This window comes from Entelurus aequoreus, linkage group LG13 (genome assembly GCF_033978785.1).
Source record: "Entelurus aequoreus isolate RoL-2023_Sb linkage group LG13, RoL_Eaeq_v1.1, whole genome shotgun sequence".
In the NCBI taxonomy this organism is placed as follows: Eukaryota; Metazoa; Chordata; class Actinopteri; order Syngnathiformes; family Syngnathidae; genus Entelurus; species Entelurus aequoreus.
Window position 1 is genome coordinate 12,340,550 of NC_084743.1, and position 14,025 is coordinate 12,354,574.

The window sequence follows — 14,025 nt, forward strand, 5'->3', positions numbered from 1 at the left end:
ATTTTTCAAAAGTCCACAAGTTCTGAAATGTTTCAACCAATTCAAACACATTGCAACATTCTGGATATTCAAACCATCATTTTTACAAGTTCCCAAAAATTCCAGGAATTCCCAACAATCCATTTTTTTCAAACCGTTTTTTCTGTCGACTACTCCGTCCACATTTTTCAACCCACTTCAACCGGACATTCCTCTTAATTTTTGAACTGGAAAAATTCCTACTTTTCCCGAAATCCCCGAAATCCCGTAATACCATTTCTCAATTCAACATGTTACTACTTCAACATTTCTCCACCGATTTGAAAAATTCCAACTTCAACCATTTCAACTCATTCAGGTCATTTAGCACATTCCACTCATCCTGGATATTAAACTATCATTTTTCCAATTTCCAAGTTCCTAAAAATTCCAGGAATTCCCAAAAATCCATTTTTTTCAAACCGTTTTTTTCTGTCGACTACTCCGTCCACATTTTTCAACCCACTTCAACCTGATATTCCTCTTAATCAGGACGAAGTTGTTTTTTGAACTGGAAAAATTCCCACTTTTCCCGAAATTCCCGAAATTCCGTAACACCATTTCTCAATTCAACATGTTACTACTTCAACATTTCTCCACCGATTTGAAAAATTCCAACGCCAACCATTTCAACTCTTTCAGGTCATTCAACACATTCCACTCATCCTGGATATTAAACTATCATTTTTCCAATTTCCAAGTTCCCAAAAATTCCAGGAATTCCCAAAAATCCATTTTTTTCAAACCGTTTTTTCTGTCGACTACTCCGTCTACATTTTTCAACCCACTTCAACCGGATATTCCTCTTAATCAGGACGAAGTTGTTTTTTGAACTGGAAAAATTCCCAGTTTTCCCGACATTCCAGGAATTCCGTAATACCATTTCTCAATTCAACATGTTACTACTTCAACATTTCTCCACCGAATTGAAAAATTCCAACGCCAACCATTTCAACTCTTTCAGGTCATTCAACACATTCCACTCATCCTGGATATTAAACTATCATTTTTCCAATTTCCAAGTTCCCAAAAATTCCAGGAATTCCCAAAAATCCATTTTTTTCAAACCGTTTTTTCTGTCGACTACTCCGTCTACATTTTTCAACCCACTTCAACCGGATATTCCTCTTAATCAGGACGAAGTTGTTTTTTGAACTGGAAAAATTCCCAGTTTTCCCGACATTCCAGGAATTCCGTAATACCATTTCTCAATTCAACATGTTACTACTTCAACATTTCTCCACCGAATTGAAAAATTCCAACGCCAACCATTTCAACTCATTCAGATTTCCCAGAATTCCAGGTTTTCCAGGACATTTTTGCTATTCAAAATGAATTGGCCATTTTTCAAAAGTCCACAAGTTCTAAAATTTTTCAACCAATTCAAACACATTGCAACATTCTGGATATTCAAACCATCATTTTTCCAAGTTCCCAAAAATTCCAGGAATTCCCAAAAATCCATTTTTTTCAAACCGTTTTTTCTGTCGACTACTCCGTCCACATTTTTCAACCCACTTCAACCGGACATTCCTCTTAATCAGGACAAAAAACAAAGTTGTTTTTTGAACTGGAAAAATTCCCAGTTTTCCCAACATTCCAGGAATTCCGTAATACCATTTCTCAATTCAACATGTTACTACTTCAACATTTCTCCACCGATTTGAAAAATTCCAACGACAACCATTTCAACTCATTCAGATTTCCCAGAATTCCAGGTTTTCCAGGACATTTTTCCCATTCAAAATGAATTGGCCATTTTTCAAAAGTCCACAAGTTCTAAAAATTTTCAACCAATTTAAACACATTCCAACATTCTGGATATTTAAGCCATCATTTTTCCAAGTTCCCAAAAATTCCAGGAATTCCCAAAAATCCATTTTTTTCAAACCATTTTTTCTGTCGACAACTCCGTCCACATTTTTCAACCTACTTCAACCGGACTTTCCTCTTAATTTTTGAACTGGAAAAATTCCCACTTTTCCCGAAATCCCCGAAATTCCGTAATACCATTTCTCAATTCAACATGTTACTACTTCAACATTTCTCCACCGATTTGAAAAATTCCAACTTCAACCATTTCAACTCATTCAGGTCATTTAACACATTCCACTCATCTGGATATTAAACTATCATTTTTCCAATTTCCAAGTTCCCAAAAATTTCAGGAATTCCCAAAAATCCAGTTTTTTCAAACCGTTTTTTCTGTCGACTACGCCGTCTACATTTTTCAACCCACTTCAACCGGACATTCCTCTTAATCAGGACGAAGTTGTTTTTTGAACTGGAAAAATTCCCAGTTTTCCCGACATTCCAGGAATTCCGTAATACCATTTCTCAATTCAACATGTTGCTACTTCAACATTTCTCCACCGATTTGAAAAATTCCAACTTCAACCATTTCAACTCATTCAGGTCATTTAGCACATTCCACTCATCCTGGATATTAAACTATAATTTTTCCGATTTCCAAGTTCCCAAAAATTCCAGGAATTCCCCAAAATCCCGTTTTTTCAAACCGTTTTTTCTGTCGACTACTCTGTCCACATTTTTAACCCACTTCAACCAGACATTCCTCTTAATCAGGAAAAAAAACAAAGTTGTTTTTTAATTTGGAAAAATTCCCAGTTTTCCCAAAATTCCAGGAATTCCGTAATACCCTTTCTCGATTCAACATGTTACTACGTCAACATTTCTCCACCGATTTGAAAAATTCCAATGCCAACCATTTCAAGTCATTCAGATTTCCCAGAATTCCAGGTTTTGCAGGACATTTTTCCCATTCAAAATGAATTGGCCATTTTTCAAAAGTCCACAAGTTCTAAAATGTTTCAACCAATTCAAACACATTCCAACATTCTGGATATTCAAACCATCATTTTTCCAAGTTCCCAAAAAATTCCAGGAATTCCAAAAAATCAATTTTTTCAAACCATTTTTTCTGTCGACTACTCCGTCCACATTTTTCAACCCACTTCAACCGGACATTCCTCTTAATCAGGACAAAAACAAAGTTGTTTTTTGAACTGGAAAAATTCCCACTTTTCCCGAAATTCCAGAAATTCCATAACACCATTTCTCAATTCAACATGTTACTACTTCAACATTTCTCGACCGATTTGAAAAATTCCAACGCCAACCATTTCAACTCTTTCAGGTCATTCAACACATTCCACTCATGCTGGATATTAAACTATCATTTTTCCAATTTCCAAGTTCCCAAAAATTCCAGGAATTCCCAAAAATCCAGTTTTTTCAAACCGTTTTTTCTGTCGACTACTCCGTCTACATTTTTCAACCCACTTCAACCGGACATTCCTCTTAATCAGACGAAGTTGTTTTTTGAACTGGAAAACCATCATTTTTCCAAGTTCCCAAAAATTCCAGGAATTCCCAAAAATAAATTTTTTTCAAATCGTTTTTTCTGTCGTCTACTCCGTCCACATTTTTCAACCCACTTCAACCGGACATTCCTTTTAATCAGGACAAAAAACAAAGTTGTTTTTTTGAACTGGAAAAATTCCCATTTTTCCCAAAATTCCAGGAATTCCGTAATACCCTTTCTCGATTCAACATTTCTCGACTGATTTGAAAAATTCCACCGCCAACAATTTCACCTGGTTCAGAACATTCATGTTTTTTCATAAAAATTGATGAATTGAGTAACGTGGACCCCGACTCAAACAAGTTGAAAAACGTATTCGGGTGTTACAATTTAGTGGTCAATTGTACGGAATATGCAATCTACTAATAAAAGTTTCAGTCAACCAATCAATCAATGTTAAAAACAGCCCGGAGGTTGTGTCTTGGGCGCAGTTGGGTGTTCCAACAGGACAATGACCCCAAACACACCTCAAAAGTGGTAAAGGAATGGCTAAATCAGGCTAGAATGAAGGTTTTAGAATGGCCTTGCCATAGTCCTGACTTAAACGTGTGGACAATGCTGAAGAAACAAGTCCTGTCGCTCCCCCCCGTCACCACGGAACGTCTACTTTGATATCATCCACCTGCTTGTGTTCATACCCCTCCCAGGTGCGTCTACTCACGCGTGCACGCCATAGTGGGAGGATCCTTGGCGGCCCTGAAGAAGCCCAGCTCACAGCGGCAGACGGCGGCACCTTCCCCGTAGCTGTGACTGTGGGGCGGGCACTTGGAACACTTGATGTTGCCTGCAAACGCCTTGAAGAAGCCTGGCTGGCACGCTGGGGAGAGACGGAGAGGAAGTCAATATGGCGGTCAGGTGACGGTCTCATTCTAACAACCCGACTCAAACATCCCTCCATAACCCCCCCCCCCCCCCCCCCCCCCCCCCCCAAAAACGGAGCAATTTATGCAAACTATATCAGTGACCTCTTGTGGAGGGAAAGTGCGATCAGCGCGCCTGCAGGAGCAAAAGTCACCGCCGCTGTCCATGGTACTGAGGATGAGCACCAGGACAGGGGCTGGGCATGTGTTGACGGCGAGACACAGCTGACTAGATTATTAGTGTTAATCTAATCATCTGTTGTCTTTAACAGTAAGCAGCCGGGGTGACGACAACGTCACGACATGCCGAAAAACATTTGGAAAAATCTTGTTAAAAACATAAAAACTTTGTTAAAACCTGCACGCTTGACTCCTACAGTGGAGCTGCTAGGAAGCGACTTCCACACCTCTATCTAAATATTCATACTTGAACAATTAAACATGTGATAATGTGCCTTTTAATGTACTTTATACATAAAAAATGTTCATTGTAAATTACTGGCTGATAGTTTTCAAACTAGGGTACCAGGTACACTTGTTAACTGTTAGCATGAAAACGATAGCATGCCAGCTTCTTCTACTCTATTCTATTCTCTTCTACATAACTTGGTATGTAACACGAGCTAACTGTTAGCATGCTAAGGTTAGCTTGTTAGCGTGCTAACATCAGCATGCTAACTTTTTGAGCTACTTTTGCCACCATTTACCCCAGAGTCATATAACTTGGTATGTCATCGACGTCCCACTGGGGTGAGTTTTTCCTTGCCCGTATGTGGGCTCTGTACCGAGGATGTCGTTGTGGCTTGTGCAGCCCTTTGAGACACTTGTGATTTAGGGCTATATAAATAAACATTGATTGATTAATTGATGTGACACTTGTTAACTGTTAGCATGAAAATGATAGCATGCCAGCAAGATTAATACGTGACGAATAGGCCAAGGAGCCCCCACATATGTTATACCGTCGGAAAAGTCTCGATTGCACCGACGGGGGTACTTTAAGTTGGGAACATGTTGTGTTACCATGGCGACGCTATTCAATAATAATTAAAAAAATGGGCCAATTTAATGGGTACATTTTTTTTTTTAGCTAATTTTACACTTTTTTCTCTAATTCCCCAGCCTTATAGTCATATAACTTGGTATGTAACACGAGCTAACTGTTAGCATGCTAAAGTTAGCTTGCTAACATCAGCATGCTAACTGTTTGAGCTACTTTTGCAACCGTTTATCCCAGAGTCATATAACTTGGTATGTGACACTTGTTAACTGTTAGCATGAAAACGATAGCATGCCAGCAAGATAACTTAAGCTTGCTAACTTTTTCATCTAATTTTACACTTTTTTTTTTTTCCATTTCTGCAGCCATACACCTTACAGCCATATTACTTAATATGCGACACATGCTAAATGTTAGCATGGCATTGTTAGCACACGTGCTAAGTGTTAGCATTTTAATGTGCGCATGCTAATGTTGATAATTAATAATGAAATCCAGAGGCAAATTCATACATTATTCACTGTTACAAGCGGCGAGTTCCCCGCATTTTGTCTCTTACGATTAATACGTGACGAACCGGCCAAGGAGCCCCCACATATGTTATACCGTCGGAAAGGTCTCATTTGCACCGACGGGGGTACTTTAAGTTGGGAACATTTTGTGCTACCGTGTGCGACGCTATTCACGAATTAAAAAAAAAAAATGGGCCAATTTAATTAACTTTAATTAAATAAAATAATGAATGAATAATGAAATCCAGAATTCATACATTATTCACTGTTACAAACTGCCCTCTGAAGATGCCATGTGGCCCTCAATGAGAACCAGTTTGACGTCCCTGGTTTAGTCCTACTACATATATCACCGAGAACTTGCTCTGGTTTCGGCCTGGAACATAAACTAGACCCTGAAACCAGTCAGTGTTGTGATGCACCTCGGTTTCAGCAAACGGTGAACGTTCGTCCCATTATTTATTCTTTAGTGGCCCACCAGCTAATTGATTTTGGAGCAAGAATCCACTACAGCAATCTAGGATTCCTCCCTCAGCATTTTAACGAGGTGCAGAAACATTGTGGTCATGAAATAGAAAAATGGAGCTACAGGTGCTGTCTTTCTGCAGAGAGGAAGACTAAAATGGAGAGCTAGTCATCGGTGACCTCTTATTGTATCATTTGTGTGCGTGTTGATGCATTAGAAATCTGAAAAGTCGTCATGAAAAGATTTAATATGAGGTTTTATTGGCAGTGGTTTGTTAAAAAAATGTAATGATTTACATTACATTTTGTGACATTAGGATAACTTTTGCTTGGACATTGCGTGTGGCGTCCCCTAGGGGTCAGTACTGGGACCACTGGTGTGTTTTTCTACTTTAATTTAGAGTGTGAGTCTAAATCCAGACCTCCATGGTTTAATACATCTGATTTTCATTGGTCATTTTTGTGTGATTTTGTGGTCAGCACATTCAACTATGTGAAAAACTAAATGTTTAATAAGAATATTTCATTCATTCAGATAGAGGATGTGTTATTTTGGTGTTCCCTTTATTTGAGCAGTATATATATATATATATATATATATATATATATATATATATATATATATATATATATATATATATATATATATATATATATATATATATATATAATGTAATTATATATATTATATGTATTATATATATGTATATATAAATATTACTGTTCCCTTTTTTGAGCAGTTTATACATATATACATATATATACATATACACATATATTATACACATATATACATACATACATACATACATACACATATATAAATACATACATATGCATATATATATATATATATATATATATATATATATATATATATATATATATATATATATATATATATATATATATATATATATATATATATATATATATATATATATATATGCATACATAAATACATCATATATAATAAAACATAATATGTATGGTACATGTCGGATAACATTTTTTTACAGTCATAATGTCTATATGGAAACATTATTGTCCCGATACCAATATTTGGTACCTCTACTGAAATTATTTCGATTATTTTCTGTACTTTTCTGAATAAAGGGGACCACAAAAAATTGCATTATTGGCTTTATTTTAACAAAAAATGGCGGCGGACCGGTACTTTTTAGAGCCGGTATAGTACTGAATATGATTAATTAGTATATATATATATATATATATATATATATATATATATGAATGAATGACACATTTTTATTGTCATATATATATATATATATATATATATATATATATATATATATATATATATATATATATATATATATATATATGTATATATTATTGAAATTAGTCCTATTTACAAATATATTTTATTCCAGTAATTCGAAAATACCGCTCTGAGCGGGCTTTCACTGACGCACGCACGCACACACACACACACACACACACACACACACACACACACACACACACACACACACACACACACACACACACACACACACACACACACACACACACACACACACACACACACACACACACACACACACACACACACACACACACACACACACACACACACACACACACACACACACACACACACACACACACACCCACACACACACACACACACACACACACTCTGCTCTCATGAAACACCTTTGTTTTTGAAAGTAACACGTTTATTACTTTCCCAAGTAACTAATTCCCTTTATTAAAGAGTAATTCCATTCCTAATTCAATAAGGAATGGAAAGTAATGTGTAACTATAATTAATTAATTTAAAAAAAATAATTTTCCAAACAATGCTCATGACTATCAAGGCTTTCAAGATGTTTGTTTGATTTCTGTTTGATGTCCATGTTTAAATATATTTATACATACAATAAAGAATGTAATATGAGATGTAAAAATAATAATACAAATAAAGTAATATCAGCTATAATAAAAAAAAAAATAAAATAATAATAATAATAAATTAATAATAATAAAATAATAATAATAAAAATAATAAAAAATAATAAAAATAATAATAAAATAATACAAATTCAAATAAAACAATAAAATAATATAATACAATAATTTCAAAAATAATAATACAATAATAAAATAATAATAAATAACAATAAAATAAAATAATAATAAATAATAATAAAATAAAATAATACAAATAAATAATAATAATAAAATAATGTAATATGAGATATAAAATAAAATAAAACTGTGACCTGAACATCAGCAATAATTGTTGCTAGGAGATGAAGGAATGTTGCTAGGAGTGTTGGTAGGAGTGTTGCTAGGAGATGAAGGAATATTGCTAGGAGTGTTGCTAGGAGTGTTGCTAGGAGTTGAAGGAATGTTGCTAGGAGTGTTGCTAGGAGTGTTGCTAGGAGTGTTGCTAGGAGTTGAAGGAATGTTGCTAGGAGTGTTGCTAGGAGTGTTGCTAGGAGATGAAGGAATATTGCTAGGAGTGTTGCTAGGAGTGTTGCTAGGAGATGAAAGAATGTTGCTAGTAGATGAAAGAATGTTGCTAGTAGATGAAGGAATGTTGCTAGGAGTGTTGCTAGGAGATGAAGGAATGTTGCTAGGAGTGTTGCTAGGAGTGTTGCTAGGAGATGAAGGAATATTGCTAGGAGTGTTGCTAGGCGTGTTGCTAGGAGATGAAGGAATGTTGCTAGGAGTGTTGCTAGGAGTGTTGCTAGGAGATGAAGGAATATTGCTAGGAGTGTTGCTAGGAGTGTTGCTAGGAGATGAAAGAATGTTGCTAGTAGATGAAAGAATGTTGCTAGTAGATGAAAGAATGTTGCTAGTAGATGAAGGAATGTTGCTAGGAGTGTTGCTAGGAGATGAAGGAATGTTGCTAGGAGTGTTGCTAGGAGTGTTGCTAGGAGATGAAGGAATGTTGCTAGGAGTGTTGCTAGGAGTGTTGCTAGGAGATGAAGGAATATTGCTAGGAGTGTTGCTAGGAGTGTTGCTAGGAGATGAAGGAATGTTGCTAGGAGTGTTGCTAGGAGATGAAGGAATCTTGCTAGGAGTGTTGCTAGGCGTGTTGCTAGGAGATGAAGGAATGTTGCTAGGAGTGTTGCTAGGCGTGTTGCTAGGAGATGAAGGAATGTTGCTATGAGTGTTGCTAGGAGTGTTGCTAGGAGTGTTGCTAGGAGATGAAGGAATATTGCTAGGAGTGTTACTAGGAGATGAAGGAATGTTGCTAGGAGTGTTGCTAGGAGATGAAGGAATATTGCTAGGAGTGTTGCTAGGAGTGTTGCTAGGAGATGAAGGAATGTTGCTAGGAGTGTTGCTAGGAGATGAAGGAATGTTGCTAGGAGTGTTGCTAGGAGATGAAGGAATGTTGCTAGGAGTGTTGCTAGGAGTGTTGCTAGGAGATGAAGGAATATTGCTAGGAGTGTTGCTAGGAGTGTTGCTAGGAGATAAAGGAATGTTGCTAGGAGTGTTGCTAGGAGATGAAGGAATGTTGCTAGGAGTGTTGCTAGGAGATGAAGGAATATTGCTAGGAGTGTTGCTAGGAGTGTTGCTAGGAGATGAAGGAATGTTGCTAGGAGTGTTGCTAGGAGTGTTGCTAGGAGATGAAAGAATGTTGCTAGGAGATGAAGGAATGTTGCTAGTAGATGAAGGAATGTTGCTAGGAGTGTTGCTAGGAGATGAACAATCACTTATGCTTCTTCCTACTCCTTTTCACACACGTTTGCATACCATATTTATATGTAGTTTTTCATGTTTTACGTATTGTATCTTTTCCAACATGTCTGAAATAAAACAATTCAAACCACATAAAAAACAAAGCTTTGAAGTCATTTAGCGCCAACAAACCTCCAAAACAAATCAACAAATCTTTGGTTTTTGACCAGTCGCACGCCTTCTGACTTCCCTTCTTCTCAGCCGAGTAATAAATAGTCCAATAACCTTTAAGGAGTTTAAGTGATGTTAGTAGCGCAGATGAAAAGGAAGGACTTCATCGCCGGAGTGTTCTTGACAGTTTTACGCGCCAATATAGTTTTAGTGCGGCTTTTAACGGCCAGTTGTAAACTAGACAGCAGTCCAGCTACCTTCTGTAGATCTGCACACAGGTGTGTGGGGGACCAGGACTTGGAGCTGGAAGTACAGGACGTGATTATTTTAGTGCCCCAAATAACTGGTTAACTCATGTGATTAATCACGTATATACACAGATTAATCACACGGTTTATTTTGGCCGTACAAGCTAGTCCCAGGAACATTTCTCTTCAAAATACACCCAGTAAGAGCAGATCTTCCTTTATAACAATGAAATGTAAAATGTGTTCTATATTGGGCTCTTTTTTAAGTTAATTTAGATCGGGAGTGTCTGTAGGAGTGTTTTCATGCATATTTCTACGTGCTATCGTCATGTAATCAAGCTAACGTCGTTAACGTTAGCTAATATGCTAACTAACACGTTTACGAGTGTCTGTGTTAGTATTATTAACTTACAATGGCATTCTTTTTGTATGGTTTTAGTTTGATACATTTACCAAAATGTCACCGTGGAGTTATTGAGTCTGTTTAGCTGATTGGAGAGCTAGCTTCCGCAGCTAGTGGGTCCATGACCATGACTTCTGTTTTGTTTGATCGGCCGTTTTACTGCCGTGTTACAGACACCGCTTGGAAACATTTAAGGTACGTAAATAAAAAATTACAAAATATTAATGTGTACAGAAATTATTGACTTTTCTCACTTCCCGTGGGACTTTGCTCGGTACATTTGGACATTTTTGCATCCCGGGACTTGTGCGGCCGGCGGCGGGACTCGTGGGACTGGAACCCGGGGAGGTATTTCGGACAAAATTGGGACTTTTGACCATTTTAGCCTGTTCTTCCCCACCTTCCTGTGCACCATTGCTGGGTGTGTTTTGGACATTTGGACAAAAATAGTTTCAAGCATGTTTTACTCAATATAGGTCATCAAATCTCAGCAACAAGCTGTAATATCTTACTGAGATCATTTAGGACCAAAACCCTTAAAACAAGTAAAACACTCTAACATAAAATCTTATGTATGGCCGCGGGATGCCCAAAATGTCCATACCACACCCAGCTGAGTACATCGGGGAGGGGGGATAAAAGTTGGAAAAGTCGGCAAAAGTCCCCAAAAATGTTCAAAATACCTACCCAGGTTCGAGTCCACAAGCTCCGCCGCCGGCCGGGATGCCCAAAATGTCCAAAACGCGCCCAGCAAAGTCCCACGGGAAGGCGGGGAGAAAAGTGAGAAAAGTCGGTAAAATGTTCAAAAATCACACCCGGGTTCGAGTGACAAGGTTCCATGTGGGACTCGATCCTGGGTAGGTATTTTGACCATTTTTGGGACTTTCGCCGACTTTTCCAACTTTTATCCCCCCTCCCCGTGGACTCGGCTGGGTGTGTTATGGATATTTTGGACATCTCGGGACTTGCGCGGCCGGCGGCGGGACTTGTGGGACTCGAACCCGGGGAGGTATTTTGAACATTTTTGGGGACTTTTGACGACTTTTCTCACTTTTCTCCCCCACTTCCCGTGGGACTTTGCTCGGTACATTTTGGACATTTTTTGCATCCCGGGACTTGTGCGGCCGGCGGCGGGACTCGTGGGACTGGAACCCGGGGAGGTATTTTGGACAAAATTGGGACTTTTGACCATTTTGGCCGCCTTTTCCCCTTCTTCTTCCCCGCCTTCCTGTGCACCATTGCTGGGTGTGTTTTGGACATTTGGACAAAAATAGTTAGCATGCTTTACTCAATATAGGTCATCAAATCTCAGCTACAAGCTGTAATATCTTACTGAGATCATTTAGGACCAAAACCCTTAAAACAAGTAAAACACTCTAACATAAAATCTTATGTATGGCCGCGGGATGCCCAAAATGTCCATAACACACCCAGCTGAGTACATCGGGGAGGGGGTATAAAAGTTGGAAAAGTCGGCAAAAGTCCCCAAAAATGTTCAAAATACCTACCCAGTTTCGATTCCCACAAGTTCCGCCGCCGGCCGGGATGCCCAACATGTCCAAAACGCGCCCAGCAAAGTCCCACGGGAAGGCGGGGAGAAAAGTGAGAAAAGTCGGTAAAATGTTCAAAAATCACACCCGGGTTGGAGTGCCACAAGTCGAACCTGGGTAGGTATTTTGAACATTTTTGGGACTTTTGCCGACTTTTCCAACTTTTATCCCCCCTCCCCGTCGGACTCGGCTGGGTGTGTTATGGACATTTTGGACATCCCGGGACTTGCGCGGCCGGCGGCGGGACTTGTGGGACTCGAACCCGGGTAGGTAATTTGAAAATTTTTGAGGACTTTTGACGACTTTTCTCACTTTTCTCCCCAACTTCCTGTGGGACTTTGCTCGGTACATTTTGGAAATTTTTTGCATCCCGGGACTTGTGCGGCCGGCTGTGGGACTCGTGTTACTGGAACCCAGGGAGGTATTTTGGACAAAATTGGGACTTTTGACCATTTTGGCCGCCTTTTCCCCTCTTCTTCCCCGCCTTCCTGTGCACCATTGCTGGGTGTGTTTTGGACATTTGGACAAAAATAGTTTCAAGCATGTTTTACTCAATATAGGTCATCAAATCTCAGCAACAAGCTGTAATATCTTACTGAGATCATTTAGGACCAAAACCCTTAAAACAAGTAAAACACTCTAAAATAAAATCTTATGTATGGCCGCGGGATGCCCAAAATGTCCATAACACACCCAGCCGAGTCCCACGGGGAGGGGGAATAAAAGTTGGAAAAGTCGGCAAAAGTCCCCAAAAATGTTCAAAATACCTACCCAGGTTCGAGTCCCCACAAGTTCCGCCGCCGGCCGGGATGCCCAACATGTCCAAAACGCGCCCAGCAAAGTCCCACGGGAAGGCGGCGAGAAAAGTGAGAAAAGTCGGTAAAATGTTCAAAAATCACACCCGGGTTGGAGTGCCACAAGTCGAACTTGGGTAGGTATTTTGAACATTTTTGGGACTTTTGCCGACTTTTCCAACTTTTATTCCCCCTCCCCGTGGGACTCGGCTGGGTGTGTTATGGACATTTTGGGCATCCCGGGACTTGCTCGGGCCGGCGGCGGGACTTGTGGGACTCGAACCCGGGTAGATTTTTTGACATTTTTGAGGACTTTTGACGACTTTTCTCACTTTTCTCCCCCACTTCCCGTGGGACTTTGCTGGGTACATTTTGGACATTTTTTGCATCCGGGGACTTGTGCGGCCAGCGGCGGGACTCGTGGGACTGGAACCCCGGGAGGTATTTTGGACAAAATTGGGACTTTTGACCATTTTGGCCGCCTTTTTCCCTTCTTCTTCCCCGCCTTCCTGTCCACCATTGCTGGGTGTATTTTGAACATTTTTGGGACTTTTGCCGACTTTTCCAACTTTTATCCCCCCTCCCCGTGGGACTCGGCTGGGTGTGTTATGGACATTTTGGACATCCCGGGACTTGCGCGGCCGGCGGCGGGACTTGTGGGACTCGAACCCGGGTAGGTATTTTGAACATTTTTGGGGACTTTTGACGACTTTTCTCACTTTTCTCCCCCACTTCCTGTGGGACTTTGCTCGGTACATTTTGGAAATTTTTTTGCATCCCGGGACTTGTGCGGCCGGCGGCGGGACTCGTGGGACTGGAACCCGGGGAGGTATTTTGGACAAAATTGGGACTTTTGACCATTTTGGCTGCCTTTTCCCCTCTTCTTCCCGCCTTCCTGTCCACCATTGCTGGGTGTGTTTTGGACATTTGGACAAAAATAGTTTCAAGCATGTTTTACT

The 14,025-nt window shown here is 39.5% G+C and overlaps 1 protein-coding gene across 1 annotated transcript in view; it reads right to left on the reverse strand.

The window, feature by feature from the left end:
- Positions 1 to 14,025, reverse strand: part of LOC133663700 (ephrin type-A receptor 6-like) — a 36,334-nt gene that overhangs the window by 15,646 nt on the left and 6,663 nt on the right. Inside the window, exon 2 of the mRNA XM_062068383.1 lies at positions 4,065 to 4,220. Coding sequence (XP_061924367.1) covers positions 4,065 to 4,220 — 156 coding nt within the window. The remainder of the gene's footprint in view (positions 1 to 4,064; positions 4,221 to 14,025) is intronic.